We start from the raw sequence: 27,543 nt of genomic DNA, 5'->3' as shown, positions 1-27,543 counted from the left end.
GACTGAAGGTCTCCGATGAGGATGGGATTTGAACCCACACGTGCAGAGCACAATGAATTAGCAGCATCACCGTAACCACTCGGCCACCTCATCGGAGCTGTCAGGGAAGGGACGGGAGGAAAAATCCAAGGCCGGCAGAGGTAGGGCCAATAAGGAGTTTTTAAATACTAAGCGGAAGCAGGGTCTGAGTGAGCTCCCCCCTCACATCTAGTGAGGAGCTGGGGGAAGACGTCAGGAACAGACCGTGTTTGCACAGACCCCCCTGCTCCGCCCAGCTCCGCAGCAGGGTGGGGCGGCTGTGCCAAACGGAGCAGTTTTGGCTGGTGCTGGGTTACAAATCACATGTGTGCAATGAAATGTTGTTCTCCTTCCTGGATGAGTCAAGGGCAGCACAGGGGACGAGGAACCGGGGAACATTTCAATCCTTAACACCACAAAACAGAGAAACGCTCCCGAGTCTCTCCCAGAGAATTAACATTTCTTCCCAGAAAGCTAAAGGTTCTAACAGAAAGGAGTGAAACCAAATGGCCACCCAACATACCTAGTCCGGCCTGCTTGAGGGGCTAGGTGGCTGAGGAATAGCTTTTAATGGGCTGCATAGACGTGATTTGAGGGCATCACCCTAAACCAGTGGTCCCCAAACTTTTCACACTGTCCCCTCTTATCTGTGTCCGCGGCCCCTTGGCAGCCACAGTCGAGAACTGGGGCTGGGAGTGGGACCGGGACCGTGGCTTGCTGCAGAGAGGGATGTGGAGGGGGTAAGGAGGGTCAAGGCAGGGCCTGGAGCCTGGGGGCAGAGTGGTGCTCCCTCCCTGCTCTCCATGGGGGCTGGCTTGGGTCCTGAGCTGCCCCCATGAACGTCCCCCTGTGCCCCCCTAGGAGGCAGGCCCCACTGCCCTAAACTGAGCCCTACTGGCTAAGCAGGGGCTAGTGATGCCAAAGCCCCACCCTTTCTGCTGCGGACCCACCCTCTTCCATCCCTTCCAACCTTCCCCCCCCCCCCCCAGCCCCATCCACTATGGGATAATGTGGAAGTGCTTGAAGCCCCAAACCACTTCTGCCACCAAGAGGAGGCCTGGAGCCCCTCTCCCCCAGGGCCTTATGGCATTAGCTGTATTGGTGGGGAGGGAGCGCAGTGGCAGGGCACATGCTTTGCACATCTGCTTTAGTGTAATAATTCTGCCCATGAACTGTTCTAAGATTGTCACTGCTTTCAGGCAAGGCCCCCTGACATTTATGTATTGATGGGATCTTATCTAGCTGGGGAAACCTAAGATGTTTATACCACAATCAGCTACATGGTCAATGGCCGTTCAGTGCCGATACACAGGATATCAAGAGCCCTGGGACAATTTTGGGAAAGGAGTTTTATGAATATTTTTAACAGGTTCCCCCCACCCAGATATTGCGATAAAACCCGCAGTAAGTTCATATTGAAAATGGTTATTACTGTGGGGCCTCTAAAGTGAGAGGCAGGTGCTGAGAAGCAGACTCATGCCACTGCAATATCTGAACCGTGGTAAGCAGGGGAGTGGTGTGGAGGGTCCCCGGGGACACAGAGGAGCTGAAGTCCCTCAGAGTTAGGGGAACTAGGCAATGCGCAGTGACAGGGTTCACCCCCTGCCCAGATGGGGCTGAGGGGATCAGCATCGACTGGGGGCTGAGGGCTGGGATGGGGCTGCATGGGCAGTAGAACGGGAGGCAGGTTGGGACTGAGGAACCCAGGGAACATTTCAGTCCTTAACACGAAACAGAGAAACGCTCCCGAATCTCTCCCAGGGAATTAACATTTCTGTGCAGGCAGCAAAGAGTCCTGTGGCACCTTATAGACTAACAGACGTATTGGAGCATGAGCTTTTGTGGGTGAGTACCCACTTCATCGGATGCATTCCTTGGACGTGCAGAAAGCTAAAAGTTGTAACAGAAAGGAGTGCAACCAAATGGCCAGACGATGGCGCCAGCAGCCTAGGGATGAAAAGCCCCAGGATTTGTGTGTGTGCCTGGGCTCTGGAAAGGTATTTGGTTCCACTCACTGCATTGCTGTGGCTGGGAACATCCCAGGAATGAGCCAGGTCAGTGACCATGACACCGGGTGCGAGGAGGCTTTAATCTGATTCCAGCGGAATAATGTTTTCACACCTGAGTTACTAGTGGCAGCTTCCCAAGGGCAGTTCCAACTGGTTCCTCCCGGAGACGGGTGGTCGGGGAACAGGGAATCTCTCTGGCTCCCACGGTCAGTTCTCCAGGCTTTCTCCCTCCCTCCCCCACACTATCACAGGCCCCCACTAGTAATGAACTAATGGATATAAACTGGCCATCAACAAGCTTAACCTTGAAATTAGGTGAAGGTTTCTAACCACCAGAGGAGTGAAGTTCTGGAACAGCCTCCCAAGGGGAGCAGTGGGGCAAAACCCCAAACTGGCTTCAAGACTGAGCTTGATATGTTTATGGAGGGGGTGGTAGGATGGGACTGCCTGTAACGGCATGGGGCCGATCTGTGACTGCTAGCAGCAAATATCTCCAGCGCTGGAGATGGGACAATAGGTGGGGAGGTCTCGGAGTTACTGCAGAGAATTCTTTCCCAGGTGTCTGCCTGGTGCGCCTTGTCCGCATGCTCAGGGTCTAGCTGATCACCCTATTTGGGGTTGGGAAGGAGTTTTCCCCAAGGGGAGATTAGCAGAGACCCTGGGGGGTTTCACTTTCCTCTGCAGCATGGGGAAGAGGTCACTTGCAGTGTAAATGGTGGATTCTCTGTTACTTCACAGCTTTAATCGTAGAACCCACACGGGGGATGTCAGTAACTCAAGCAGAGGTTAGGGGTCTATTACAGGAGTGGGTGGGTGGGGTCCTTTGGCCTGCAAGGTGCAGGAGATCGGACCAGATGATCACGATGGTCCCTTCTGCCCTTAAAGGCTCTGAGTCCAAAATGGAGAGGGAGGTAAAGGAAACATTTAAAAAAAATAAACCAAACATTGTAATGCCAGGTTGACTCCAACAGCTCACTGTATAGTCCCGCCCCTTTCTTCCTCCACTGGGTGTTGAATGACCTGCTGGGATGTGGGACATTCATTCTCCCGTTCCACTGATACAACGGGACTGAAATTAAACCAATTCCCGGCCAAGAAAAGGGCACAGCCCTGCATTGGCCGGGAATCAAACCCGGGTCAACTGCTTGGAAGGCAGCTCTGCTCACCACTATACCACCAGTGCATCTGGCAGGAGGGTTTCTCCCGGGTGCCACTTATGCCAAGGGACTCACCCCCACAGAGCTCAGCAGCTGGCCAGACAGGCTGGAGGCAGCCTGTGAGCAGAGACAAGTTCCTAGAGTAACTGATAGATGGGGACATGTAGGGCTGGCTCCAGGCACCAGCGAAGGAAGCAGCTGCTTGGAGCGGCCAATGGAAAGGGGCGGCAGGTCCGGATCTTCCGTGGCAGGTCTCTCAGTCCCTCTCTTCCCCTCTGAGCTGTCGCCGAAGAGGAAGAGAGGGACCGAAGGACCCGCCGCCGAATTACCGCCAAAGAATGAAGCGTCACGTTTTAGCTGCTGCTGAAGTGCTGCCAATCGACTTTATTTTTTTTTCCCCGGTTCCCTACTTGGGGCGGCAAAAAAGCTGGAGCCGGCCCTGGGGACATGAGCTCTACATCCCAGCCTGCGGTAGCTCCAACCCCATCTCTGCCCCCAGAGAAGGGAAATGAAAATCGCTGACCATAATGACAAATTTCTCCCTGTTGTCAGATGCCACTGGTGTGGTGCTCTGCTCTTGTTCGCTGTTGTTAACAGTCGGCTGCATGTGTGCTGCCCCGGCTCTGCAGATCGCTGGCACAGCAGACCCAGAGAGAACCCCCAATGACCACAGACTCTGATAAGGGACGAAGGCACCTGGCCAGATTTATTGTCAAACGAAGCACGGTAATAGTTCCCCGCAGACTCTACAGGACATACTATCAATATGCGCCCCCAACAATAGACCGGCTCAGTCAGTGGCGGGACTCTCCACTGCCCCCTAGGCCAGACAAAGACACCGCCCCAGGGGTGCATTCTTATACACAGCGACAAACAAGTTACACATCACTTTCTCAAAGTATCTGTTGCTCTGAACCGCATGTAGTGGTGATGTGTGAACCCCAAAGACATCAAACATGAAGGAAAAACACAAGGCCAGTTTTGGGGAGGATTCCAGAGCCAGGCCTGAGGGTTACACAGCTGAGCTCAAATGGAACAGGGGCCGCGGCACCTGTAAACATAACTGGTTGCAAAATTTAAATTAAATTAAGAAACCAAACCAAACCGAAAAACCAACCCAGAAAAGCTCCCATCACACATCATCACCATTGTAGATTTTGACATCTCCTACCTGATGTGACATCTTTGCTTTGCAAACAAGAGACCTGGAGAAGTCTGTGGTTGTTGCCTCCTAACTGGGTAAAAGGTTACACATCCTGTCTCAAGTAATTTTCCTCTTAATAGATTTAAAATTTATCAAGATAAATTCCATTTGAAATAGAAATAATTACAGTCTATCCTGGGTCTCTATTCTCACATATGCTAGTTCTCTCACCTGTTCCCCCACTCTAACTCCTTTGGAGTGAGGGTTTAATTTCAGGATTAGCCTCCATTTCCTGTATAGTAGGAGGGGGCAGGGAGAGAACTAGAAGACAACTTTCAGTGTTACAAGATAATTCAGGTTATCACATAATCAGCCTCTTCCATGATACTAATTAACTTCACGTTTAATTTCATTGTCGCTGGTACCAACTTATTCAATAATTACAACATATAAACCCATAGGGCAGTTTTCTCTTAATTCCCATTTCCACCCAGTCAGCTTTGTGTGAAGACACATTCTACAATAACCTAGGAGCCTTCCATTTCTGTGAGTTCATTTCTCCCTGGGGCTTCTCCCAGAAGTGTGGGTGGAAGGGGTCTCACACGACGTGGGAAGGCTGCATCATGAGAAAAACCACCTGTGCTCTATTTTCACACTTGCTAATCCCCTCATTCCCTCATTGGCTACCATCATTTGCCAGCATGGAAGTGCTTCTTGTCCAACAAGGCAGTCAGATTGGGACCCGTGGGCATGGAATGGCTCTGAAGCAATCAGCTGTTTCTCTCTGTGCTTCATGAAACTTTGGATCCAAATGGTAAAAGATGGTTGTGCCCAATTTAATCATGGCGTCCTCCAGGAGTGTGACCAATGCCACTTAACTAGGGAGCAGGTTCTAAAAATAGTTTACCTGGGCCACAGGTCACCGCAGCTTCCGTCTCTGGGGTGAAAATCAACCACCACTACCTGCAACTTCTACCTGAGTTCCTGTCACACCTTTGACGTTACTTGGAGTAATTTGACACTTCTCTGGCGTAGAATTCTTCAGCAACCGCACAACAGATCAGTAGCGATAGTGAGGTACAACTCCCCCAACTATGATCTTTTATCTGGTGGCACAAATTTAAGTTAGGGACTAAATTCAGGTGCGACTTAGAATCCCTGTAAGACACCAAATGTCAGGTCTCTATTAAAAATAGGCAGCTATATCACATTCAACAGGGATTTCATTTTCTACACATTTGCAGCATCTCCCGGGGGGGAGCTGAAGAGGAATGTCACTTCCATTTTCCCATTCCTACCTAGACAGGGATTGCGTTTCCCAAATAATAGGCAACAGGCAGCTGATTAGGAAGGAGATATCTTCAGGGGCGACCTCCTGCAGGGCCTGGGCCACAACTGCTTTGGGAGCCCAATGCCTGGGCATTTTGCTTAGTTCCAAGTCATTTACTAGCGAATCCTCTTCCCAGCCCTTTAGAAAAAATATTGACCTAACCAATTGAACAACAGGGGGATTGGGAAGGTGATGGGGAATAAGGGAATCCCTCTGACTTACCGTATCTTCCTCTGCTGTTACAGAGGGTGAAAAGACATTTTCCCCTATCCCTGCCATATTCCTGCTCTTTCTTATAGTTCAATATATTTTAAGTGAGGAAAATGGTAGCAAAAATATCTGCTCTGCAGCACAACCTGAAGCAACAGCAGAGCAATTGGGACTGAAACAATTGGTTTCCAAGGGGGGAACTTGATGACTAAGAATTGCTTTGAAATGGGGGAACAGTATAACCGTGATGCTCAGGGTTTGTTTAGGTCAGGTCACGGGGAAAGCTAATGCCAACCCCTGCACCTGGGCTTCATCTGCTCTACAACTATAATTGTCTTTTTACACGAAGATCACTAACTTGAGCAGCCAACGCCATGCGCAGCCCTAGAGGATGTCAGGCACAGGTAGATTTTGCCTCAGTGTAGCTTGTTGGGAATCAAACCTCTCCCCCACCTGGAGCTGATGAACATTCCTGGCTGGAGGGACACACACTCCTACGACTCAGAAGGAAACGAGTTGATAGAAAAGATCACAGGACTGACCCCAAAGAAGGTGAGCTGCAAAAGACAGAAGCAGGCAACTGATCTGGGGGAGTTGAGAGACCACAGTGAAGATGGTGCACCGATCACTAGGTGAGAATTAGCAAATGTGATTTATATATATATATATATATATTTTATTTTTTTTCCCAGCCCTAATCAAGGCATTTGTAACAGTTCTCTAACGTGGATTTTGCGATGTCTAATAAGGTGTGAGCTCTTTTTGAAGCTTTTCCCGCACTCAGAACATCCATAAGGTTTCTCACCCGTGTGGATTCTCCTATGTCTGCTCAGGGTAGAGCTCTGATTAAAGCTTTTCCCGCACTCAGAGCACGTGTAGGGCTTCTCTCCTGTGTGGAGTCTCTGATGTGTGATAAGGTGTGAACACCGACTGAAGATTTTCCCGCACTCAGAGCACATGTACGGCGTCTCCCCTGTGTGGAGTCTCTGATGCGTGATAAGGTATGAACGCTGACGGAAGCTTTTCCCGCACTCAGCACATCCATAAGGTTTCTCACCCGTGTGGATTCTCTGATGTTTCCTCAGGGTAGAGCTGTGCTTAAAGCTTTTCCCACACTCAGAGCACATGTAGGGCGTCTCCCCTGTGTGGATTCTCTGATGTGTGATAAGGGTTGAGTGATGACCAAAGATTTTCCCGCACTCAGAGCACGTGTAGGGCTTCTCCCCTGTGTGGATTGTCTGATGTCTGCTCAGGGCAGAGCTGTGCTTAAAGCTTTTCCCGCACTCAGAGCACGTGTAGGGCGTTTCTCCTGTGTGGATTCTCTGATGTCTGATAAGGTGTGAGCACTTATTGAAGCGTTTCCCGCACTCAGCGCATGTGTAGGGCGTCTGTCTTGTGTGAAGTCTCTGATGTCTGATAAGGTCTGAACGCTCTCTGAAGCTTTTCCCGCACTCAGCGCATCCATAAGGTTTCTCACCCGTGTGGACTCTCCGATGTTTGCGCAGGGCAGAGCTGTGATTACAGCTTTTCCCGCACTCAGGGCATGTGTAGGGCGTCTCCCCTGTGTGGAGTCTCTGATGTTTGATAAGGTCTGAACTTTGACTAAAGCTCTTCCCGCACTCAGCGCATCCATAAGGTTTCTCACCCGTGTGGACTCTGTGATGTTTGCTCAGGGTAGAGCTTTCATTAAAGCTTTTCCCGCACTCAGCGCATGTGTAGGGCTTCTCCCCCGTGTGGGTTCTACGATGCGTGATAAGGTTTGAACGCCAACTGAAGCTTTTCCCGCACTCAGAGCATCCATAAGGTTTCTCACCCGTGTGGATTCTCCTATGTCTGGTCAGGGTAAAATTGTGATTAAAGCTTTTCCCGCACTCAGAGCATGTGTAGGGCATCTCTCCTGTGTGGATTCTACGATGTACGAGAAGGTCTGAGCTCCGATTGAAGCTTTTCCCACACTCATGGCATGTGTAGCGTCTCCCTTTCAAGTGGATTCTGTCGCGGGTTATAAGGTCTGAGTGGCTACTGTAGTTTTCCTCTGGCCTCTGCTGAGTCTCACAGGCTTTGGCTTTTTCTGGGAGTGCACAACGCCCGGAAACATTCCCTTTGGATCTTCCTGATAACGTTCCATGTGGTTCTCCTTGCTCAGCATCTTCCTGCTGGGGTTTCTCCTCCTCATTCTCACTCACCATCCCAACACCTGATGGGAGACAGAGAGAATCCAGACATAGGTCACTCCCTGCGCCAGAGATAAAGGAAATCTCAGAGAGAGGAATGGAAAAAGGGATGAACAAACCAAAATATGTGTGGGAGAGATCAAACCTATCAGGAGCTGATTTTCCCCAAACCCTTCCCCAGAGGAGAGAGGAACAGATCATTTTTGGTCTGCATCTCACGACAACACTCAGGGGAAAGCGAGACTGGGGAGGGACCTGCTGCCAGTTGTCAGTCAGGGTAGGAGGGAAACCATGAGTGACATCTGCCATAATGATTCCACATCTGCAGGGAACAATCCTGAGCTTGGAGAGCTCATGGGGTCTTTGTAGGGCATCCCAAATGTTTCCTGCATTCCTAAACAGTTGTTGAGTTGGTTTAACCAATTCCTCACCTGTGCAGGCAGCTCTCGGGAGCACTTCTTTCTCAGAGGCCTGGAGGTCCGGGACCCATAGCTCTTCCCCTCGTTCCAGCTGCGAGATCACATCAGGTTTGGAAATTGGAAACCCTACTCCAGGCAAAGAAAAGAAGGGAGGTCAGTGGAATTTGTGGGATACTCGTCACAAAGAATATTCCATGGTTGTAATCCCTACTCATTTTTAAGCAGTAACATCCCAAGGCCAGCTTCCTTGGCTCAAAGTGGCAGGAGAGTAATTATTATTATAAATCATATTCATTACCTTGGTGCCTCAGGGCCAACTAACAGTGGGTCTCCTTTGTGCTAGGCAAAGTACAAACAGAGAATAGTAGATGGCCCAGGCCCTGAGGAATTTACAATCTAAATAGAGAAGACAGACACAGAATGGGGGAAGGGGTAGAATCCACTGTTAGAGCAGAGATAGTCAGGCCTGCCTGTAAAGCCGATGCTCTAAGAACTTAGGTGTATTTTTTCACTTAGCTAGTTACAGGGGTATAAAAACAAAGAATCAAAATCACAGTCTGCCTGTGTCTGGGCCTTCTCGCACTAGGATAGTCTGAGGCCTTCTTCTTTGGCTAAGCAGCAGGGGCAGCCTTAAGCTGGGAAGAGCAGGGTCACATCCTCACACCCCAAACCAGTTACACTGAAATAAGGTGCTATTGGGCTGTTAGGAAGACGATCCTGTCCGGAGAGTGCCCATCACCACCAGATAAAGAAACAGATCTTAAGATGGTTACAGAAAAGTTAATTTGACAGCAGCCTGTCTGGTAAGAAATCCCTTATCAATGGTTGTGGTTCTGAAACCCTCATTTCTGTATCGTTTTAAGTTCATGGCCACCACTTTTACCTTGTTAATCAGTCTGGTTCTCTAATTGTTTCTGTCGGCTATATAATTAATGTTGCTAGGTAAGTAAATAATGTAGTGGGATATAATTGGTTAGAGAATTATGTTACAATATGTTAGAATTGGTTAGTTAAATGTCAGCACCATGATTGGTTAAGGTATAGCTGAGAATATTACTATATAAATGGGATCAAACAGGAGGGGGAAAGGAAAATGGAATCATGTTTGTTAAGGGGGAACAGGGAATGGGGAGCCCGGCAAGGCTCTGTGGCCTCCGAGCCGGGCAGGGATACGGGGTAAACGCTCTGCGGTGTCAGAGCCAGGCAGGGATACGGGATAAACGCTCTGCGGTGTCAGAGTGTTGCATCGCAGGCGGGCCGGATAAAGCACAACAACCAATATGATTGCAAGCTGAATCGTTTATTATTTACAATGCATCATATTATATAGGCTTCTCCATATTAGCAAACGTCAGACACACCAACTTTACATTGCTGCTGATTGGTTCTTTGTCTGATACACACACTTTTCACATGCATGGCCCTTTGCTTACTGGTTTCCCATTTCCCATGCAACTTATCTGATCCCAGTTAGGCCACCTGGCGTCTGTCTCCCACGGGCTAGCTCTCAACTTTCTCATAACAACTTTATCTAACTCCTCTATTCTTGTTGTCCTGCTGCTGTAACTTTCCACCAAGGCAGCATAGGGATGATGTAACCCCACATCAGAGCTGGGAAGGGAACACTGGGGAACAGACTCTATCAGTGTATAGAGATAAGCCCGACTGGTGTGAAGGGGTTTGGAATATGCCTGCTTGGAAACTAACCCCCATAAACATCGCATTGTCTGCGCTTCGGACTTCTGGTCTTCTGCTGCTTGCTGTCAGCGTGACAAGAACAGGGAAGTGGGAGGGTGAAGGGAAACCCCTCTAAATCTGACCTGATCACCAAGAGGTAAGACTTTAAGGAAGGTTTTAATACACTTTGGAACTGATCAGGGATTCCCACGAGGACTGGTGAGGGGGCGATGGTAAATACACATTTAGATCCTGTTCTTGTTTTCTCCTTTCCCCAGAAGGCGCACTGGCACACTGGCATGGATCCACAGGATCTGGGCAATGCCCTGGCTTGTAAACAGTCCTTGGGAGGAGTCTCTTGAGTGCACTAGACCCCCAAGGGGTCCCACTCTTCCACAAGGACAGGCCATGTAGCTTCAGCACCTGAGACTGAGCCTCTGGCTTCAACACTCCTATTTCAACCTGTGAGTTCTGCCAGCAGGTCCAGCCGAACGACACTCCTGTTCAGTGACTGTTCCTCAGTCAATGCACACAGCAAAAACTTGCTCTGACACTGGGCAGACTGTTAAAACATAGCAGGGTTTATTAGTCAACCGAAACTCAGCACTGGAGAGTCCTTATATAAGCACAGAGAAGCGAAGAAGACAATATAGTCCATACTGGCCAATGCCCTTGAGCCAGGCTGCTGTAGAAAACGCTTCTGTTTCCTTTCCCTGTGCCTGTCCATTAGTCTTCGCTCCGGCAGAGCTCCCTGTGTCTGCGAGCCCAGTTCTTCCTGCTCCCAAAAACATAACGAGTCCATGTATGCTTCACTCAGCCAAGCGGAGCTCCTCCCATGGACAGGTGAGAATTATTCCCTTGTCTCTGTCGGGTATTCCATTGATGTAGGTTGGTGCCAGCCAGTCCTTTCATATCACCCCATGACAGATACATGACAAAACACCTCATGTCTCCTGTTCGTTATAATCATAGCAATACCAATCACAGAGGGAAAGTGAGGGGTGTATTGGAATCATAGAAGTATCACCAAAATTCCCACCTCTATCACACACACAAGCTGCAGTCCTCAAACGCTGGTCAAAAGAAGAGACATGTGGGTCCCCACCCACAGAGAGCTGGCTAGTGGCCTGCTACCTGAGGGGCCATTCCTTGAGCAGACCATGGAGGCAGGTCAAAGGCTTCGCTACCCCAGAACTGTGACATCGCAAAAGCACATGTTGATCCTGATCTGATTTGATGATCTGTGACCCAGTCTCACGTCTTGTGGGCAATTTTATACTCGCTAGAGGTAAGATGTCGTTATCAGAGTATTGCTTATTAGCTTGGAACATGTGTGGAGGGGCAAGGAGGTGAACATAAATAAATGGGTTAAGGGCAGAGACTACACTACTGCCGGGATCGACGCTCTGAGATCGACCCACCGGTGCTCGATGTAGCGGGTCTATTAAAGAGCCGCCAAATCGACCGCAGATCTGTCTGCAGCCGACCCCTCTACTCTACCCTGAAGAGAAGACTAAGGTAAGCAGACCCTGCGGTACCTCGATCTAAGGTACATCGACTCCAGCTACGTTATTCACACAGCCGGAGCTGCACAGCGTAGGCTGAGTTACCGCGGTAGTGCAGACATCGCCTCAGCTTGCTACAGTCCAGTGCCTTCTGTTAGGATGAGGCTTTGTGGGAGCCGTTATGCTGAAGTCTGGGATTTACCTGAATAGGCCTAAGGAGAGAATCCCAGGTCAGATATTTCGCACCCTCATTTTGAGAGACTAATGAGGAACCACAAGCGGGTGCAATAACGCCACAGGATTCTGAAAGAAGGAAGTCTGGGGCAGGCTCTAGCAATTAGGTTGCTATGAAGTATCTCAGGAGTTGGATGCATTCATATATTAGAATTATTAATAAATCAGTGATGTAAATCATGAGTATTAATGCCTGATGCTTAATTATGGACTTCCCAAAGGCCAGGTATGGTTTGGGGCAGCTATTGACATTATTGTAATCAGAGCAAAGGAGCAGATGTGGTATATCGCCATCCTATTACCATAAGAAACCAGAGAAAATACCTCTCCTAGTTACCAGTTTTTCATTTTGTCAGGTCCCCGAGACAGTGTAAACTGAAGCAGGGCCTCCCGTCTGATGGGCTCCCTTGCGCCTCGATCTTTGTTTCCATTGGTGTCCATAGCTTGTAAGTCCGCACAGTGCAAGCCCCTCTTTACTATACTTCTCTGACTGTAATCGTTACGTGTATTGATCCTTGCCTATGATTTCAATTAGAACTGTCTGTATTAAATCAAGTTTCTGTGTGTTTCACCCAATTTCATCTCATCCATTAACTTTGAGTAGCCATGTACAAGGGCGAGTTGTACCCCAACACGTCATCTTATCGGTGTAAACACTGTCCAGGCTACACCACCAGCCTGTGACATCATCAACAAAGTGCCCATTTGTGCCTGGGAAGGGGCCCTGCTCTGGGCGGGAGGATGCAGCAAGGACTCAGGGTCGGTGGCCGGGGTCGCTGTGCACAGAGATGGGGAGGTTATACGGGGAGGGGGGTAATGAGTGGGAGAGGGAGCTCAAGAGTTAAAATAATATTTGGGGGGTGGGGGAAATGTATAAAGAAGTGAAACTGGACAGAAATAAAACTGGAGTGGAGGCTCTAAACCAACAAGGCTTGGGCAGGGATTCAGGGTTAAAGGTCTGTGATCCCCCACAGCTCTAGATCCCCAAACCTCTCCTCCCTCCCACTGACCCACCCAGCCCACTTCCTGGGTGCCCTTCCCCCACACTCCCCTCCCCTTCTTCCCATTACTCTCAGCCGGTACCACCTCCCGGCACCTTGGGAGCTTCTTGTGTTCCCTCCTCGTCTCTCACATCCTCCTCCCTCCCTGCTGCTCCTTAGCTCTAACCCTGCACACACCCTCCCCATGTCCTGGCACCCCAGAATTATCTACTCCCCCCTTCTACGGCTCTGTTCTCCCTTCACCCGTGGGGTCCTGAATGGCGACATTATTCGCTCTCCTATCAAAAGAGGAGCTCATCTGACTGTCACACAAGCCAGGCATGAGTCGTACACCTATTCACTCAATTTAGAATTCTACAGGCAGCATATTTTCCTCTTACACTGAGGAAAAGGCATGAAAGCTACAGTGATTAATGTAGTTATTAATGTAGCCAGTAAGGATACATTCAATGCAATTTTTAAATGACTGATTGCACCAAAAAGGCACATGTCCAAAAATTATACTAGAGGATGGAAGATGAGGCAAAAAAAGGGGGACAAGGAAACTTTTCAAAACTTGGATGATGAATAAAGGTATAAAGTTATTACTGCTCAGGTTCTTCAGAGACCCCACAGCTTCTAATAACCCAGGGGACAGGACTCCTTACCCAGCGAGGTCACGTTCTCATAGTTCTCCTGCATGACATCCCTGTAGAGGGCTCTCTGAGCGGGGTCCAGCAGAGTCCCCTCTTCCCTGGTGAAATACACAGCCACCTCCTCGAAGGTCACCGGCCCCTGAAAGAGCAAGAGTCCAACACTCAGTACCTGCTGCCCCACTCACAGCCCCACAATTCACGGAACAGCAGCACCAGGTAAATGGAGGCTCCGGGAGACCCATGTTAACAGAGTCCCACCCCACCTTGCTTAGAGCATCCAGGAGGCATCAGAGGGTAGAAAGAGAGAATCTTTGTGTCTCCCAGCTGACAGATGGAGGCAGGGTCGTCACATTTATCACATACCCACTAGCCAGAGCTTGATACAGGAGATGGGGCTGTCTCTGGACCCTGCTGGTGGCTCCCTGGTAGAAATCCCAACACTCTCCAAATAAAATATGTGGAAGAAAGGGAAAGTCAGTAGTAAAGAATATAAGTTAGACGGTCAGAATTGTAGAAAATTGGTAAGGGAAGCTATCAGAAATCAATGATTAATCAATGAAAATAAGGACATTTTAAAAAGTATAACATTAATCCTAACAACGATAGTGGTAAATTACTAGATAGAAATGGCAGATTTATCAAAAATAATGCAGAAGAGGTAGAAGTGTTCAATAAATACTTCTCTCCTGGATTTGGAGAAAAACAGATGATGTGAGTTCTTTTTGGAATGGAAAGTGTGACTCACAAGGATGTTAAACAGCAGCTATTACAGTTAGACATGTTTAAATCAGTGAGTCCAGATAACTTGTATCCAAGAGTTTTGAAAGACCCGGTGGAGGAGTGTGGTGGACTGTTAATGTTGATTTTCATTAGGACTTGGATCACTGGGGAAATTCCAGAAGACGGGAATAAAGCTAATGCTGTGCCAATATTTAAAAGTCTAAAAGAGATGATCGAGCTAATTACAAGAGTGTTAGTCTGACATCAATACTGGGCAAGAGAATGGAGCAGTGAATACGGATTTCATTAATAAAGAATTAAAGGAGGGTAATATAATTAGTACCAATTAACAAAGGTTCAGAGACAATAGATCCTATCAGACTAACTGGATAACCTTATTGGATGAGATCAAAGGTTTGGTTGCAACTAATAGTATTGATGCAATACACCTAGACTTCTGTAAGGCATATGACTTGGTTCAGCACAATATTTTGACTAGAAAACTAGAAAGATACAAAATAAACACGACATACATTAAACAGATTAAAAACTGGGATTGTAAATGGGGAACCACAGTCGAGTGGATTTCTTTCTAGGGGGTTCCCACAAGGATTGGTTCTTGGCTCTGTGTTATTTAACATTCTTATCAATGACCTGGAAGAGGATATAAAATCATCACTGATAAAGTTTGCAGTTGCCACAAAGATTGGGGGTGGTGGTAAGTAATGAAGTGTCAGTAGGTTCAGGTTCCAGCACTCGGAGCCTGGGAAGTTTTCCCAGCCCTGGCTGGGGGGTTATTTCCGGTTCCACAAAGAGGGGAAGTTCCATTCCCAACTCCTGTGCCTTGAAATTAGGCCCTAGTTGACACTACCCCCCACATTCAGCATAGTGGTAGGAGTATAAAATGATTAGGACATACTGATGAGGCATTTTGTGCAAGATGCGTCACGTATGTGTCATTGGAAAAGTTAGGATTGGCCGAATATGATTATCCTACCTGTGTGCATGGATCATGTTTGTATCTGAAGTTATGGATATTGACTCTGTATCTGTATTTCACATGTGCTTACTCTGGGTAACACCCACAACCAGCCTTTCGGGTACAACAGTGAAGAAGCCAGACAGTGCTGATGGCTCATCAACAAAGACAATGGACCGTGGAAGAGCTGAGCCCTCCTGTGAATGTATCAGCCAGCCTAGGAGTCATGGCTACTATGACTCAGCAGGCCATGCTAGGGCATGTGACCAGACCACATGACACTGAACTCCATTTTGCTACCTGTGTTTTTCCACTAACTGGACGGGGAACTGAGTTTGGAACAAAGGGTTCCCGCCATATGGAAAAGCTACATAAGGTGGGGTGTGACATCATCTCTTGGCCTCATTCCCCACACAAGAGAACTCCTGGCAGCACCTGAGGAACCAAGACTGAACTGGTGGAAACTTGGTGGACTGCTTCTATCATCAATCAGCGTGAGAAATTGCTAAATCAAATTCTATCCATCTGGTATGTTTGGCTTACTTTGAGTTTTTGGTTATTGGCTAAGTAATCTGCTTTGCTGTGTTTGCTATCACTTATAATCACTTAAAATCTATTTTTCTGTAGTTAATTAACTTGTTTTATGCTTTATCTTAATCAGTGTATTTTGAGTGAAGTGTCTGGGGAAAGCTCAGCTGGTTAGCACATCTTCATATATGCGTATCTTCCCCATAGCGAGGGAAAGGCGAACTATATTAATGAGCTTACATTACACAGATCCCTGTGCACTACAAGAGGGTATCCTTTTGGATTTCTACTACAGCAGGTGTGCAAGGCTGGGGAGCTGGGAAATTGGCTGTTGTCTTCTCTCTGTCCTTGAGTGGAGGGGGCCATTTAGGGATCAGGGCAAAAATCTGTCTGGGGATTGGTCCTGCTTTGAGCAGGGGGTTGGACTCGATACCTCCCGAGGTCCCTTCCAACCCTGGTATTCTATGATTCTACGATTCTAGGTAAAGCACTCAGGTAGCTTAGCTGGGTGCGTGGCACCACCTGCTGTTGTGTTGGGTGATAACAGGGCCTGGAGAGGCTGGCTGAATCTCCAGCAAAGCAGCGTGAGAAGGGCCAGCCCAGCTTCAGGGTTCGAGGGCACAGCGGTTCCCAGAAGCCCCCCACACTGCACCCCGGGGTGATAACCCATCACACCCTACATTACACAAGTCTCAGCAGGTTTGTCCCCTCCTGTCCCCTCCCTTTCCCCACCCTAGATAGTTCCTGCCTCCCACCACCTCGAGCAGCTCCCACCCTCCTATGCATTTACTGCTCCTCTCCCTCCAAGCAGAACCCACCACCAGCTCCCTGAGAATCCCTTACCTGAGCCAGCTCCATTGCAGCCATTTCCTTCCCCCTGGGAGGAGGGGATGATCTGGAGCGAAATGTGGACGTTATTCTGTAACCTGCCAGGGCGAGAAGGGCAAGGTGAGAAAATTCAGGTGGGGTTTTTGTCCGTTCCACAAGCCAATTCCCCCCAAGATTTTCCCTGCTAATGGACATTCTAGGTTCTGCCACACTGTGGAGCACAGAGTGACCTTATTCCAGTACAGGCCTAGCCCCCTCCCACCAGGGTGTAACCCTCTGAGACAGGGTGAACCCCTCCCAGTACTGGAGTCTCTCTGTTACACTTATCAAGTTTGCGGACAATACCAAGCTGGGAGGGGTTGCAAGTGCTTTGGAGGATAGGATTAAAATTGAAAATGCTCTGGACAAACTGGAGAAATGGTCTGAAGTAAATAGGATGAAATTCAATAAGGACGAATCCAAAGTACTTCACCTGTGAAGGCACAATCAGTCGCACACATACACAATGGGAAATGGCTGCCTAGGAAGGAGAACTGCGGAAAGGGATCTGGGGGTCACAGTGGATCACAAACTAAATATGAGTCAACAGAGTTACACTGTTGCAAAAAGCAAGTATCATTCTGGGCTGTATTAGCAGGTGTGTTGTAAGCAAGACACGAGGAGTAATTCCTCCGCTCTACTCTGTAGTGGTTAGGCCTCGACTGGAGCAGTGTGTCCAGTTCTGGGGGCCACATTTCAGGAAAGATGTGGACAAACTGGAGAAAGTCCAGAGAAGAGAGACAAAAATGATGAAAGGTCTAGAAAACAAGACCTATGAGGGAAGGCTGAAAAAACTGCATTTGTTTAGTCTGGAGAAGAGAAGTCTGCGAGGGGACATGATCACAGTTTTCAAGTACACAAAAGGCTGTCAGAAGGAGGAGGGAGAAAAATTGTTCTTCCTAACCTGTGAGGACAGGACAAGAAGCAATGGGCTTAAATTGCAGCAAGGGAGGTTTAGGTCGGACATTCGGAAAAACTTCCTAACGAACAGGGTGGTTAAGCACTGGAATAAATTGCCTGGGGAGGTTGTGGAATCTCCATCATTGGGGATTTAAGAGCAGGCTGGACAAACCCCTCTCGGGGATGGTCTAGATCAGTGGTTCTCAAACGTCTGTACTGGTGACCCCTTTCACACAGCAAGCCTCTGAGTGCGACCCCGCCCCCCCTATAAATTAAAACCACTGGTTTATATATTTAACACCATTATAAATGCTGGATGCAAAGCACCCTCTGCCTGAGCCCCGAACCCCTCCAGCCCCCCAACACCTTATCCCCAGTCCCAGCCAGAGCCCCCATCCCGCCGCACCCTGACCCTCTGCCTGAGCCCCGAGCCCCTCCAGCCCCCAACACCTTATCCCCAGTCCCAGCCAGAGCCCCTATCCCGCCGCACCCAGACCCTCTGCCTGAGCCCCTCCAGCCCCCAACACCTTATCCCCAGTTCCAGCCAGAGCCCCCATTCCGCCGCACCTGACCCTCTGCCTGAGCCCCGAGCCCCTCCAGCCCCCAACACCTTATCCCCAGTCCCAGCCAGAGCCCCCATTCCGCCACACCCTGACCCCTGCCTGAGCCCTCCAGCCCCAACACCTTATCCCCAGTCCCAGCCAGAGCCCCCATCCCGCCGCACCTGACCCTCTGCCTGAGCCCTCCAGCCCCCCAAACACCTTATCTCCAGTCCCAGCCAGAGCCCGCATCCCCGCGCACCCTGACCCTCTGCCTGAGCCCCGAGCCCTCCAGCCCCAACATCTTATCCCCAGTCCCAGCCAGAGCCCCCATCCCGCCGCACCTGACCCTCTGCCTGAGCCCCGAGCCCTCCAGCTCCCCAACACCTTATCCCCAGTCCCAGCCAGAGCCCCATCCCGCCGCACCTGACCTCTGCCTGAGCCCCGAGCCCTCCAGCCCCCAACACCTTATCCCGAGTCCCAGCCAGAGCCCGCATCGCGCACCCCAACCCTCTGCCTGAGCCCCTCCAGCCCCCAAACACCTTATCCCCAGTCCCAGCCAGAGCCCCCATCCCCGCACCCTGACCCTCTGCCTGAGCCCCGAGCCCCTCCAGCCCCCAACACCTTATCCCCAGTCCCAGACAGAGCCCCCATCCCCGCACCTGACCCTCTGCCTGAGCCCCCGAGCCCCTCCAGCCCCCAAACACCTTATCCCCAGTCCCAGCCAGAGCCCCATCCCCGCACCTGACCCTCTGCCTGAGCCCCGAGCCCTCCAGCCCCCAACACCTTATCCCCAGTCCCAGACAGAGCCCCCATCCCCGCACCTGACCTCTGCCTGAGCCCCGAGCCCTCCAGCCCCCAAACACCTTATCCCCAGTCCCAGCCAGAGCCCCCATCCCCGCACCCTGACCCTCTGCCTGAGCCCAGAGCCCTTCCAGCCCCCAACACCTTATCCCCAGTCCCAGAGCCCCATCCCCGCACCTGACCCTCTGCCTGTTCCCCTCCCTCCCCCCCAACACCTTATCCCCAGTCCCAGCCAGAGCCCTCATCCCCTGAGCCCCGAGCCCTCCAGCCCCAACACCTTATCCCCAGTCCCAGCCAGAGCCCCCATCCTGCCGCACCTGACCCTCTGCCTGAGCCCCGAGCCCTCCAGCCCCCAACACCTTATCCCCAGTCCCAGCCAGAGCCCCCATCCCCGCACCTGACCCTCTGCCTGAGCCCGAGCCCCTCCAGCCCCCAAACACCTTATCCCCAGTCCCAGCCAGAGCCCCCATCCCGCCACACCCTGACCCTCTGCCTGAGCCCCGAGCCCTCCAGCCCCCAACACCTTATCCCCAGTCCCAGCCAGAGCCCCCATCCCCGCACCTGACCCTCTGCCTGAGCCCTCCAGCCCCCAAACACCTTATCCCCAGTCCCAGCCAGAGCCCCCATCCCCGCACCTGACCCTCTGCCTCAGCCCCGAGCCCTCCAGCCCCCAACACCTTATCCCCAGTCCCAGAGCCCCATCCCCGCACCCTGACCCTCTGCCTGAGCCCCTCCAGCCCCCAAACACCTTATCCCCAGTCCCAGCCAGAGCCCCATCCCCGCACCTGACCCTCTGCCTCAGCCCCGAGCCCCTCCAGCCCCCAACACCTTATCCCCAGTCCCAGAGCCCCATCCCCGCACCTGACCCTCTGCCTGAGCCCCTCCAGCCCCCAACACCTTATCCCCAGTCCCAGCCAGAGCCCCCATCCCCGCACCTGACCCTCTGCCTGAGCCCTGAGCCCCTCCAGCCCCCAACACCTTATCCCCAGTCCTAGCCAGAGCCCCCATCCCCTGCCCCTCTGCCTGAGCCCCGATCCCATCCAGCCCCAACACCTTATCCCCAGTCCCAGCCTGAGCCCCCATCCCCGCACCTGACCCTCTGCCTGAGCCCCGAGCCCTCCAGCCCCCAACACCTTATCCCCAGTCCCAGCCAGAGCCCCCATCCCCCCGCACCCTGACCCTCTGCCTGAGCCCCGATCCCCTCCAGCCCCCCGAACACCTTATCCCCAGTCCCAGCCAGAGCCCCCATGCTCCAACCCTCTGCCTGAGCCCCTCCAGCCCCCCAAACACCTTATCCCCAGTCCCAGCCAGAGCCCCCATCCCCCGCACCTGACCCTCTGCCTGAGCCCCGAGGCCCCTCCATCCCCAACACCTTATCCCCAGTCCCAGCCAGAGCCCCCATCCCCGCACCTGAGCCTCTGCCTGTGCCCCGAGCCCCTCCAGCCCCCAACACCTTATCCCCAGTCCCAGCCTGAGCCCCTTCCCCCGCACCCTGACCCTCTGCCTGAGCCCCGAGCCCTCCAGCCCCCAACACCTTATCCCCAGTCCCAGCCTGAGCCCCCATCCCCGCACCCTGACCTCTGCCTGGGCCCCGAGCCCTCCAGCCCCCAACACCTTATCCCCAGTCCCAGCCAGAGCCCCCATCCCCGCACCATGACCCTCTGCCTGAGCCCGAGCCCTTCCAGCCCCCAAACACCTTATCCCCAGTCCCAGCCAGAGCCCCCATCCCCCGCACCTGACCCTCTGCCTGAGCCCCTCCAGCCCCCAACACCTTATCCCCAGTCCCAGCCAGAGCCCCCATCCCCCCGCACCTGACCCTCTGCCTGAGCCCCGAGCCCTCCAGCCCCCAAACACCTTATCCCCAGTCCCAGCCAGAGCCCCCATCCCGCCGCCTCTGACCCTCTGCCTGAGCCCAGCCCTCCAGCCCCCAACACCTTATCCCCAGTCCCAGCCAGAGCCCCATCCCCCGGACACTGACCCTCTGCCTGAGCCCCGAGCCCTTCCAGCCCCCAACACCTTATCCCCAGTCCCAGAGCCCCATCCCCCGCACCTGACCCTCTGCCTGAGCCCTCCAGCCCCCCAACACCTTATCCCCAGTCCCAGCCAGAGCCGTCATCCCCCCGCACCCTGACCCTCTGCCTGAGCCCCGAGCCCCTCCAGCCCCCCAACACCTTATCCCCAGTCCCAGCCAGAGCCCCATCCTGCCGCACCTGACCCTCTGCCTGAGCCCGAGCCCCTCCAGCCCCCAACACCTTATCCCCAGTCCCAGCCAGAGCCCCCATCCCCGCACCCTGACCCTCTGCCTGAGCCCCGAGCCCTCCAGCCCCCAAACACCTTATCCCCAGTCCCAGCCAGAGCCCCATCCCGCCACACCCTGACCCTCTGCCTGAGCCCTTCCAGCACCCCAAACACCTCATCCCCAGTCCCAGCCAGAGCCCCCATCCCCCCGCACCATGACCCTCGGCCTGAGCCCTGAGCCCTTCCAGCCCCCCAAACACCTTATCCCCAGTCCCAGAGCCCCCATCCCCCCGCACCCTGACCCTCTGCCTGAGCCCCTCCAGCCCCCAACACCTTATCCCCAGTCCCAGCCAGAGCCCCATCCCCGCACCTGACCCTCTGCCTGAGCCCTGAGCCCCTCCAGCCCCCAACACCTTATCCCCAGTCCTAGCCAGAGCCCCATCCCCTGCCCCTCTGCCTGAGCCCCGAGCCCTCCAGCCCCCAAACACCTTATCCCCAGTCCCAGGCAGAGCCCCATCCCCGCACTCCTAACCCTCTGCCTGAGCCCGATCCCATCCAGCCCCCAACACCTTATCCCCAGTCCCAGCCTGAGCCCCGATCCCCGCACCCTGTCCCTCTGCCTGAGCCCCGAGCCCTCCAGCCCCCAACACCTCATCCCCAGTCCCAGCCAGAGCCCCCATCCCCCCGCACCATGACCCTCTGCCTGAGCCCTGAGCCCTTCCAGCCCCCCAAACACCTTATCCCCAGTCCCAGCCAGAGCCCCCATGCTCCAACCCTCTGCCTGAGCCCTCCAGCCCCCAAACACCTTATCACCAGTCCCAGCCAGAGCCCCCATGCTCCAACCCTCTGCCTGAGCCCCTCCAGCCCCCAAACACCTTAGCCCCAGTCCCAGCCAGAGCCCCCATCCCCCCGCACCCTGACCCTCTGCCTGTGCCCCGAGCCCTCCATCCCCAACACCTTATCCCCAGTCCCAGCCAGAGCCCCCATCCCCCCGCACCCTGAGCCTCTGCCTGTGCCCCGAGCCCCTCCAGCCCCCAACACCTTATCCCCAGTCCCAGCCTGAGCCCCCATCCCCGCACCTGACCCTCTGCCTGAGCCCAGCCTCCAGCCCCCAACACCTTATCCCCAGTCCCAGCCAGAGCCCCCATCCCCGCACCATGACCCTCTGCCTGAGCCCCGAGCCCTCCAGCCCCCAACACCTTATCCCCAGTCCCAGCCAGAGCCCCCATCCCCCGCACCTGACCCTCTGCCTGAGCCCCGAGCCCCTCCAGCCCCCAACACCTTATCCCCAGTCCCAGCCAGAGCCCCATGCTCCAACCCTCTGCCTGAGCCCTCCAGCTCCCCAACACCTTATCCCCAGTCCCAGCCAGAGCCCCATCCCGCCGCACCTGACCCTCTGCCTGAGCCCCGAGCCCTCCAGCCCCCAACACCTTATCCCGAGTCCCAGCCAGAGCCCGCATCCCCGCACCCCAACCCTCTGCCTGAGCCCCTCCAGCCCCCAAACACCTTATCCCCAGTCCCAGCCAGAGCCCCCATCCCGCGCACTCTGACCCTCTGCCTGAGCCCTCCAGCCCCCAACACCTTATCCCCAGTCCCAGCCAGAGCCCCCATCCCCGGACACTGACCCTCTGCCTGAGCCCAGGCCCTTCCAGCCCCCAACACCTTATCCCCAGTCCCAGAGCCCCCATCCCCGCACCTGACCCTCTGCCTGAGCCCCTCCAGCCCCCAACACCTTATCCCCAGTCCCAGCCAGAGCCCTCATCCCCGCACCTGACCCTCTGCCTGAGCCCGAGCCCCTCCAGCCCCAACACCTTATCCCCAGTCCCAGCCAGAGCCCCATCCTGCCGCACCTGACCCTCTGCCTGAGCCCCGAGCCCCTCCAGCCCCCAACACCTTATCCCCAGTCCCAGCCAGAGCCCCATCCCCGCACCTGACCCTCTGCCTGAGCCCCGAGCCCTCCAGCCCCCAACACCTTATCCCCAGTCCCAGTCCCAGAGCCCCATCCCCGCACCTGACCCTCTGCTTGAGCCCTCCAGCCCCCAACACCTTATCCCCAGTCCCAGCCAGAGCCGTCATCCCCGCACCTGACCCTCTGCCTGAGCCCCGAGCCCCTCCAGCCCCCAACACCTTATCCCCAGTCCCAGCCAGAGCCCCCTTCCCCAGACACTGACCCTCTGCCTGAGCCCTCCAGCCCCCAACACCTTATCCCCAGTCCCAGCCAGAGCCCCATCCCGCCACACCTGACCCTCTGCCTGAGCCCCTCCAGCCCCCAAACACCTTATCCCCAGTCCCAGCCAGAGCCCCCATCCCCGCACCCTGACCCTCTGCCTGAGCCCTCCAGCCCCCAACACCTTATCCCCAGTCCCAGCCAGAGCCCTCATCCCCCTGCACCCTGACCCGCTGCCTGAGCCCCGAGCCCTCCAGCCCCCAACACCTTATCCCCAGTCCCAGCCAGAGCCCCATCCCCCGGACACTGACCCTCTGCCTGAGCCCCGAGCCCTTCCAGCCCCCAACACCTTATCCCCAGTCCCAGAGCCCCCATCCCCGCACCTGACCCTCTGCCTGAGCCCCTCCAGCCCCAACACCTTATCCCCAGTCCCAGCCAGAGCCCCCATCCTGCCGCACCTGACCCTCTGCCTGAGCCCCGAGCCCCTCCAGCCCCCAACACCTTATCCCCAGTCCCAGCCAGAGCCCCATCCCCCGCACCTGACCCTCTGCCTGAGCCCCGAGCCCCTCCAGCCCCCAAAGACCTTATCCCCAGTCCCAGCCAGAGCCCGCATCCCGCCCCACCCACACCCACTGCCTGCGCCCTCCAGCCCCCAAACACCTTATCCCCAGTCCCAGCCAGAGCCCTCATCCCCGCACCTGACCCTCTGCCTCAGCCCCGAGCCCCTCCAGCCCCCAACACCTTATCCCCAGTCCCAGAGCCCCATCCCCCGCACACCTGACCCTCTGCCTGAGCACCTTCAGCCCCCAACACCTTATCCCCAGTCCCAGCCAGAGCCCCCATCCCCGCACCCTGACCCTCTGCCTGAGCCCCGAGCCTCCAGCCCCCAAACACCTTATCCCCAGTCCCAGCCAGAGCCCCCATCCCCCGCACCTGACCCTCTGCCTGAGCCCCGAGCCCCTCCAGCCCCCAACACCTTATCCCCAGTCCCAGCCAGAGCCCCCATCCCCGCACTCTGACCCTCTGCCTGAGCCCCGAGCCCCTCCAGCCCCCAACACCTTATCCCCAGTCCCAGCCAGAGCCCCATCCCCGCACCATGACCCTCTGCCTGAGCCCTGAGCCCTTCCAGCCCCCAAACACCTTATCCCCAGTCCCAGCCAGAGCCCCCATGCTCCAACCCTCTGCCTGAGCCCCTCCAGCTCCCCAACACCTTATCCCCAGTCCCAGCCAGAGCCCCCATCCCCCCGCACCCAGACCCTCTGCCAGAGCCCCGAGCCCTCCAGCCCCCAACACCTTATCCCGAGTCCCAGCCAGAGCCCGCATCGCCCCGCACCCCAACCCTCTGCCTGAGCCCCTCCAGCCCCCCAAACACCTTATCCCCAGTCCCAGCCAGAGCCCCCATCCCGCCGCACTCTGACCCTCTGCCTGAGCCCCTCCAGCCCCCAACACCTTATCCCCAGTCCCAGACAGAGCCCCCATCCCCGCACCTGACCCTCTGCCTGAGCCCCGAGCCCTCCAGCCCCCAAACACCTTATCCCCAGTCCCAGCCAGAGCCCCCATCCCGCCGCACTCTGACCCTCTGCCTGAGCCCCGAGCCCCTCCAGCCCCCCAACACCTTATCCCCAGTCCCAGCCAGAGCCCCCATCCCCCCGGACACTGACCCTCTGCCTGAGCCCTGAGCCCTCCAGCCCCCCAACACCTTATCCCCAGTCCCAGCCAGAGCCCCCATCCCCGCACCTGACCCTCTGCCTGAGCCCTCCAGCCCCCAACACCTTATCCCCAGTCCCAGCCAGAGCCCCCATCCCGCCGCACCTGACCCTCTGCCTGAGCTCCGAGCCTCCAGCCCCCAACACCTTATCCCCAGTTCCAGCCAGAGCCCCCATCCCCTGCACCCTGACCCTCTGCCTGAGCCTGGAGTCTGTGGCTGTGACGGGGCGGGGCGGGGTGGGGGCCCGGAGGAGGGGCGATGTGAGGGGCCCGGGGGCAGGGAGGTGGGGACCCGGGGGCGGGGGTCAGTGGCTGTGACGGGGAGGGGCGGTGTGGGGGCCTGAGGGGAGGATTTACGGGACTCTCCGGCGCACCCGGGCAGTGACGGTTCCCCCTGCACACGGGCCCCAGGAGCCGGGGCAGTTTGAAGGGGCCGGGGGAAGGGCAGCAGTGGGGAGGGGCAGGGCGAGACACGGACACACACTCACCGCCCCCAGGGGTTTCCTGCCCCCAATCGCTACGGAGGCCGCACCGGGACCCCGCCGCGCCCCGCCCCAGCTTCCGGCCCGGCCCAGCGCGGGGGTCTGGGGCCCAGGTGTCTCCTCCCCGCCCCGCTCGGCTCTTACCGGCTCCGCCGCGCGCCCGGAGCCCCCGGCAGCGGCCCGAAAGTGACGCGTCCCGCGGGTAGAGGGGAGTCACGTGCCGGCTCCGTCCGTTAGAGCCGTTGGAGCGCGGCGCGCGCCGGGGAGGGGAGGGGGAAAGGAACGAGTCACGTGACGGGTCCGGCCGTTGGGCGCGGCGCGCGCCGGGATGGGGAACGAGTCACGTGACGGGTGCGGCCGTTGGAGCGCGCCGCGCGCCGGGAGGGTGTGAGGCGGTGCTACCCTCTCCCCGTTGGGGTGTGTTTCTCCACAGCCCCGCCCCTTATCCCCCCGCCCCGCTCCGGCCGCGGGCTGCGCGAGGCCCCGCCCCCCGGGGCTGGAGCGTCTCCCCCCCACGCGTGTCCCCGCCCCTCCCCCTCGCGCGGGGCCCGCCCTCAGCGCCGCGGTAAATCACGTGGCGGGCTCCAGCCCCTGCGGTGACACGTGTTCGGTGCCTCCCGCCCCCCCCAACCCCCCCCGGTCGGGTGCAAACCGGGGTCTTATCTACGCACCGAATTACACCCCCTAATCGGGGGTCCCAGCCCCCGGGCACCGCACCCCCCCCGGCCTCTTGCGCCAGTCCCGCCGAACGCACGGAGAGCGGGAACAGCCATCCCCACGCACGGGGACCGTGCGAGAATAATCACTACAGGCCGGGGGAGCGGGGGCTGGCGTGTAAAGCGAACACGGCGTAGAGCCAAAATTGTATCCCCGCCGCCCTTTCAGTGTCCCCACCCGACCCTGCCCAACACACGGGTGTCCTTTGGAAAGCAGGAATAGCCGTCCCCACGCACGGGGACCGTGCGAGAATAATCACTACAGGCCGGGGGTGCGGGGCCGCGGCTGGCGTGCAAAGCGAACACGGCGTAGAGCCAAAATTGTATCCCCGCCGCCCTTTCAATGCCCCCACCGACCCTGCCCAACACACAGGTGTCCTTGGAAAGCGGGAATAGCCGTCCCCACGCACGGGGACCGTGCAAGAATAATCACTACAGGCCGGAGGTGCGGGGCCGTGGCTGGCATGTGAAGCGAACACCACCTAGAGCCAAAATGGTCTTCCTGCCCCCCCTTTCAATGACCCCCCCACCCGGTCCCACCGCCGCCCGAGCTGCCGGCAGGGTTTAAAGGGCTCAGAGTTCCCGCCACAGCTGGTGCCCCACGACCTTTAAATCTTGAGGCCCCGCTCCCCGACTCCAGCCGCACGCGCATAGTTGAAATCGCGCCTGTTAAATGCGCGTAAGTTGCGAGAGACCTTGGCCAACTCTAAAGCTGAAAACAACTAGGCTCCTCCCACGAGGGAGGTTGTCACCTCCCGATACTTAGCGACTAAGGGGGCCACCCGTGCAGCCACCCAATTAAGGTGGTGGAAATCGGTCTCCAGGTCCTGCTGTCACTTGTGAGGATGGCCAGAGGGCAGCGTTATTGGGGCTTGACTCTTAAATAAAACCCCTTGGCTTAAAAGCCAGTCGGCTGTGGCGTGCGGGGTTTTCCAGGCTGGCTTCTGCCGCCTTCGGATGCCTACGCTGCTGTTGGGGAGGCAAATCGGAGCTAGTAACTAGGACTTTTGCAGTCGTTTCCCCACCTTCGATTCTGTTTTTGCCCCAAAGCTCCTGGTGTTTTTCTGCAATGGCTGGAACTTGTGGGGGCAGATCCGTTCTTCAGATGCCTTAAAGGCTGCTACCCCTTAGCTTGCTGAAGTCTCCCCGGGTTCCCAGGAGCTATTTCCCATTGGACCCTGCTAGCAAAATCAACCAACACTCTTTAATTCTCTCAAGACACCCGCTCCCGGGATCCCTTCTCCTCCAAAATCCATTAAGCCAAATTGCCCCTTATTTTCCTTCGCCCCATCCAATACAGAATCCAGCTGCCCAAGGAAACAAGGCACTTTGCCACATTAAATCCCGGCGAGGGCTTAACTCCAGCCGGAGATTTAAACAGGC

General features: G+C 55.4%; 1 protein-coding gene and 1 non-coding gene across 3 annotated transcripts in view; both read right to left on the bottom strand.

The window, feature by feature from the left end:
• Positions 1-27,543, bottom strand: part of LOC120381414 (zinc finger protein 850-like) — a 376,174-nt gene that overhangs the window by 332,907 nt on the left and 15,724 nt on the right. The window contains exons 2-3 of one of the 2 annotated variants that reach the window (XM_039499601.1): positions 13,487-13,493; positions 6,583-7,901 (exon numbers count right to left, since the gene is read on the bottom strand). In XM_039499601.1, the coding sequence (XP_039355535.1) occupies positions 6,583-7,901; positions 13,487-13,493 (1,326 nt within the window). Of the gene's footprint in view, positions 1-6,561; positions 7,902-13,486; positions 13,494-27,543 lie in introns of those variants that run through there. The other variant, XM_039499602.1, reaches the window with a different exon arrangement.
• On the bottom strand, positions 3,139-3,210 carry TRNAG-UCC. Its single transcript has one exon. It is a non-coding gene; the product is annotated as a tRNA-Gly (tRNA).

This window comes from Mauremys reevesii, linkage group 14 (genome assembly GCF_016161935.1).
Source record: "Mauremys reevesii isolate NIE-2019 linkage group 14, ASM1616193v1, whole genome shotgun sequence".
Taxonomy (NCBI): Eukaryota; Metazoa; Chordata; order Testudines; family Geoemydidae; genus Mauremys; species Mauremys reevesii.
The sequence above is the reverse complement of the archived record's forward strand: the minus strand, read 5'-3'. Positions and strand labels throughout refer to the sequence as shown.